Raw genomic sequence first — 6,000 nt, 5'->3', positions numbered from 1 at the left:
ACACTTCAATTGATTGACTGTGTGCCTGTTTTTTATATATACTGTTTTTTATGAGATTATTAATTTAAATTGGAACTGGATGGGTGGGCATTGGATTTGGTATTGTGTACTGTACTGTTTTTTATTATTGTTGTGAGCCGCCCCGAGTTTGCGGAGAGGGGCGGCATATAAATCCAATAAACCTAACCTAAGAGTTTGGTTTGATGAACCACACATGTGCAGCTCTATCCACTGTATTTCTCAGTGCTTCATGTATAATTTATTTCTTTATCCTTGTTTCTTCCTAATGCAGGAAATCCTGAAGGAGTACCGAGAAGGAAAGAGTGGTGAGAGAATGAAGAAGCCAACCGAGCAGGAGAAGCATGAGGTGGCAGCGCGGCTCTCGATTTAATGGTCTCCAGCTGATGGTCCCATGGTTGTCATCAGTCTTGGTTCTGATTCTGGGATTCTGGGGCCCGGCTACAGCTGTTGCAACACCACACGATCAGCATGCCTCAACTGCTTTCTCCAGCCAAGTACCATTGGACTGGTTGCTTACTGATCGAGGACCATTCCACCGAGCCCCAGATTACGTTGACTTCATAGAGCGCTATCGTCAGGGTTTCACCACTAGATACAGGATCTACCGGTAAGCCATACAGATGAAACAAAATTTTGCCCAAACTTTAACGCCATCTAATATTCTTTATATCAAGCTTTCATGGAATAGTGATGTAAACCAGTACAGAATATAGTATAATATTCTGTATTCTACATTAGCATATGCCAGGCTTTTATATCCATAAGGGCCTACAGTAAGGGGCAGTGTGTGGTAGCTGTTAACTCAAGTGGAATATTTGGGACATTCATTAAAGGTGGAACAATAGAAGCAATCAAATAAAACCCATGGATACCAATTCAATAGAAAGATCTGTAGAAGGACCACCCCAAAAAATGGAAGCCATGATCATTATAGCATGCTGCCTCTCTTTATTCAACAGTCTTTGCCAATTTGACATTTTCCAAATGTTTTGGAACAGAGATTTTTGGCTAGTATGAAAACTTCAGTAAGCCCTGAACAGAAATTCTCCACATTTATTCAATGGAACTTAGTCATCTTCAAATCAGATTTACCTTTTTGACTGACCATTGATTTTTTCTCATGTCTGCAAATAAACATTTCCAAACATTTAAAATAATGACTGCTTCCAAATCCACTTGAGTTCTTCCCTTACGACAGCAACAAAATAGGGGGGGGGGGGGAATTATTATTATACAAATGGCACTCATACAGAAAGTTGTTCTAAGGATAACTGCATTGACTGAAAGATAATGGGAGTATGTCTAACATTAACATAATACTTCTCAAACTTAGCAAGTATAAGACCTGTAGACATAAACTCCTGAAAGTGCCTAACCAGCATGAGAAATTTTAGGAGTTGAAGTCCACACATCTTAAACTTATCAAATATGAGAGATACTGGGTTATTTGAATGACACAACATTTTCCAAAATGTGCATTCATATTCTTCTATAAGATCAGAGGCAAAAGGGACAATATTACAATTTTTTTAAAAAAGCAAAATGCATTTTTGCAGAACTTGTTTAACACATAATATCAATTGTGTCTGCTAATACTAAATTGATGTAAGTAAGAAGCTTTTGGAATCTAGCTTGATTTTTATAAACCAATATAAAAGAACTCATTTTAATAGTTAGAACATTAAATTTAACTATAAAACAGTGTAGTAGATAGTTCAATAGTCTTAATAAGCAAACTCTGTTCTATGGGGCAGGATCACTGCTTGCGTTGTACTATTTTTATTACGTTGTGGTTTTTTGTATGCTTGCTCCCTGGCTTTCTAACTTTGGCAAGCTGCAGAAAAGCTGTCAGGCATTAAATTAGATTGGAAAAACAACTATTTAAAACTGTCAATTCCATCGCTTCCTCAAAATCATCACTATCCAAGAAGATTCTTAAAGTTACTCATTACTTCTGTGCTAGAAATATTGTAGCATCATTAGGAATAGCTAGTCGTGTGTTATGCTTTGGGTTTAATTCCAAAACAGTTTTTCAAAAAGTAGGATTGGTATGCAACTCCTCAAAGCAACTGTGTTTTCAAGAAAAAAAATAACACCTGTAACGCCTTTTAGATACACAGCTCTATTAACTAAGATGGGTCCACACACCCCACCCCCTTTGGTTTCCACTCAGCTCTTAAAGTATATTGAGAGTAGAAAAAATGATTCAAATGCAGCTTGATATGTGAACGTTTCTGCTTGCCAAACCTTCCTGAGAAGAGAGAAACTGCTTAAGTTAAATACGGTATTATGTACAGCAGAGGTCTTCAAACTTGGCAACTTTAAGACTTGTGGACTTTAACTCCCAGAATTCTCCAGCCAGCATTACGGGAGCATCCAGAGGGGATTGTAGGCAAAGCAAGCTGGAACCAATTACCTTTTCTGCTCTACTTAGCAACCTTCTCCCCTTAAACAACTAATTGTCCTTGCTTCCTCATTCCTAGTCTGGGGATACTTTGCTAAATAATTAGATATTTCTTACCCATGCCGGTAACCTCTGGCCTAGGCTTCATAGGGCAGCTGACTCCTGTTTTTGTGGCATCTGAGCCCACTCAGTCTGCAGCAATACATTATCATAGTTCAGTTCTGTGTAATTTCTTGTTATTTTGAGATACAAACTAAGTGTAATATAAATACAAATTAATCATAAAAGAATAAAAAAGAAAGAACAAAAAGGACAAAAAAACCAACAGAACGTTCATATTCCTTCTCTCTTTAATCTGGGGAAAATAGCCTCCCAAATTTTTGTCCTGCCATGTATTTGACATGGCCTAATGCAATCTCATCGCTCCATTTACTACAGCTATCACTTGATACCCCCACTGCTTATATGCTGCCTTGGGGCACCAAAAGTTTGCTTTTGGTAGCCTAAGGCTATCAATTTACTCTGTGGTAAATTGATACGTAAGTGGAGCTAAACTACAGATAAGGAAAATTGGCTGACATTTCTCCTTTCCTTTATGTTTTTCTAAATTTCCTCTCTTTCTTGCTTGCTTCGTCAAGTTAAGAGTGCAGGTTACTAATAATGAATAGAGCATGTATTTTTGCTCTGATGATTTATTTAAGGGAAGGCAATATGAACTGCACTGAATATGTTTGAGAGGGAGAGAGAAATATAATCTTTTAGCTTGAAAATATAATATACTATGGGTGATGTTTATCGCCATGATATGCAACTTATTTATGGACAGAAAGGTTTCCTACTTGCAATTAAATACAGTGTTAGAGAATTATAAATAACTTTTTTCCTTGTGTATAAAACAGTTAAATACAAGACTACAAAATGGGTCTGGTAAGTGTTATCTCCCAGTGGCCCTGGTGTAGCAGCTGATGAAGAACTCTAGGTCAGCTACAGAGCACAAGAGATATGATTCAGTTCATGTTATTACCAATTAGGAAGCAAGATGAAGAAAATCTATACTGCCTGATAACCCTGGAGGTTTACTAGGATAGCTTTAAAGTGGATCAGACAAATAAAGGAAAATAATCCATGTTTGCAAGCCATGAAAGTTATGTATGAGAACTTCTATATTCAAAACAAAATATCTCTGCACGTCAATTGTTTCCATTGTCCTCATTGACTGATTCCCTGTTAGAATTTGATTGGCCATTTTGGGAACATAATCCTAATCAGATAAAACTTTTGGATTTCCAAGTAGACAATTTAATATTTTTTATGACAGCAACTGCCTGCCAGAGAAAGCAACAAATGGAGCAGTGTCCTGACTTGTTTTAAGGCAGTCTGTCTGCACTCTTTCTGTGTGTGTAAATATAAATTAATGCAGTAACAAAATCAGTATTTTAAATTAGATACAATCAAAACATTAGCAAATTACAGTAAAGCTGTAAGCGGAACCAATGTCAGCTTTGCCAGAATTCTGTATCTTGCCTTCAGAATTGGATTAGCTATATAAGGAACTTTCCAGTTTATTTTGTTTATAACTGATTCCTTGTAAATAGAGAGAACATTCCAATCTAAAAGATAAAACACAGCTATAATAGGTTCAATTGTAATTGAAGTAGAAAGAAAAAGAGAAACTGAAGCAAAAAACCTTGTTTTACTTGCCATAATGGTATGCCACTCATTTCTAAAGGGTCTGAGTGACTAATAATCTGAAATATCATTGAAAAAGTTTTTAAAATTTGAAGTTTTATAAGCACTCATAAAAATTTGTTTTTAGATTTCTTTTTCAATACCTATGTTTTGGAGAGTTACCAAGTGTTTCTGTGGGTATAGAGATTTTTCTCTTTTGTTTGCAACTACTAATAGGTTTTTCTAGTACTGAGCTGTGTCATTTCAAAGATCAATTACATGGTTTATTCCAAAGGCTGTCATTGAAAGGAAAGTTCTGTTCAGAAACTGCAATTTCTACTATCACTTGGGATGCAACTTTTGATTCCCTATATAATCCTATTGTGCACTTCCTATTGGTTAATTATCACACTATTCCCCTGGACTCCCATTTGAAAGTTATTAAATTAATCAACCAATTAAAATGTGGGAAAATCTGGATAATGACAATTCCATTTGAGTTAGAGAAGACAAATTAGGTGGGGCCCTAGTTTGGCCTGCCTTTCACCAGACTCTGCTGGAAGCTACTGTTGGAAGAAATATCCACCTGATCCAGTTCCAAGAGAAGACACTGGAAATAAAATGGAGGCTGGAGACTAATTGGAAAGAAATATTCCCATTATTGATGAAACAGAATGAGCAACCACATGTGGTTCTGTGACAGCTAATAAAATGGAGTTGAGAGTGGGTGGCTTTTATACATTCTGGAGTCCTATGAGGTCATGTAGGGGTCATGACTGGATCTATAGTAAGATGACCAGATGCCCTGCCTTCAGTGGGACAGTCCCGCTTTTGGATGATTTTTCCCATGTCCTGCGGCAGTTCAAAAATGTCCTGATTTTGGAGCTGGTTTCCCCATCCCAGTCCCGAAGCCTGGCAAAGTTTGCAAAAAGTTTGAAGCAAATGCTCATACAGCCCTTCCATGGAGGCACTGAGCTTCCGTCCTTCGGCTTTGGAGGTGGCCTCTCCCACAGTTGCAGCACCCTGCCTGGCTGGAGCTTCCCTGGCAGCGGCAGCAGTTGAGTTTGGGACCTGGCAGGTGAGCTTTGCAGCTCTCGGGTGGCAGGAAGGGCTTGGGCCTGAGGTGGGCCTGCAGGGGCAGCGGGGCCAGGCAGCTCTGGCAGGCGCAGGTCAGTGGGAGGGCAGCCAAGGTGGGCCACCAACCAGAGGTCAAAGTAAGAGCGGGAGGGCAGCAGTAGCAGCGCTGGTGGTAGGCAGTTGGCTGCAAGCCGGAGCTCCATCCCAGCCCAGCCATCAAGCCAGTGCCAGCCCTGCGCCCATGCCCAGTGCAGCGCCAGCTTGTATGGTGTCCAGCAACACATCCAGCCACCACCATCGGCGCCTCAACCCTGGAGCTCCCACTCACAGCCAACTGCCCCACCGCCATCCTGTGGCTACTGCCCGGTGCCATTGCTGCTGGTGCCCTCCCGCTACTACTTCGACCCCTGTATGTGGTATGTATATGAGAGAGAGCAAGAAAGAGAGAAAGAGAGAGAGAAAGAGAGAGGGGAGAGAGTAGGAGAGAAAGGGAGGAAGGAAGAGAGAGAAAAAAGGAGAGGAAGGAAGAGAGAAAAAGAGAGAGATAGCAAGAGAGAGATAGCAAGAGAGAAAGAGAGCAAGAAAGAGAGAGAGAAAAAAGAGCGGGGGAGAGAGAAAGAGAGAAAGGGAGGAAGGGAGAGAGAAAAAAGAGGAAGGAAGAGAGAGAGAAAGAGAGATAGCAAGAGAGAGAGAGATAAAGAGAGAGAGAAAAAAGAGAGAGCGGGGAGAGAGAAATAGAGAGATACAAGAGAGAGTGGGAGGGAAAGGGAGAAAGGGAGGAAGAAAGAGAAAGAGAAAGAGACCGAGAGAGAGGAAATAAGGGAGAGAGA

General features: G+C 40.0%; 1 protein-coding gene across 1 annotated transcript in view; it reads left to right on the top strand.

Moving 5' to 3' along the window:
* Positions 1-314: 314 nt before the first annotated feature.
* BRINP2 (BMP/retinoic acid inducible neural specific 2) overlaps positions 315-6,000 on the top strand; it is a 76,132-nt gene continuing 70,446 nt past the window's right edge. The window contains exon 1 of the mRNA XM_070749040.1: positions 315-628. Within this exon, the coding sequence (XP_070605141.1) occupies positions 363-628 (266 nt within the window). The 5' untranslated portion in view covers positions 315-362. The remainder of the gene's footprint in view (positions 629-6,000) is intronic.

Source organism: Erythrolamprus reginae, chromosome 3 (genome assembly GCF_031021105.1).
Source record: "Erythrolamprus reginae isolate rEryReg1 chromosome 3, rEryReg1.hap1, whole genome shotgun sequence".
NCBI lineage: Eukaryota > Metazoa > Chordata > Lepidosauria > Squamata > Dipsadidae > Erythrolamprus > Erythrolamprus reginae.
Note: the sequence above shows the minus strand (reverse complement) of the source record. Positions and strands in the feature narration are given on the sequence as shown.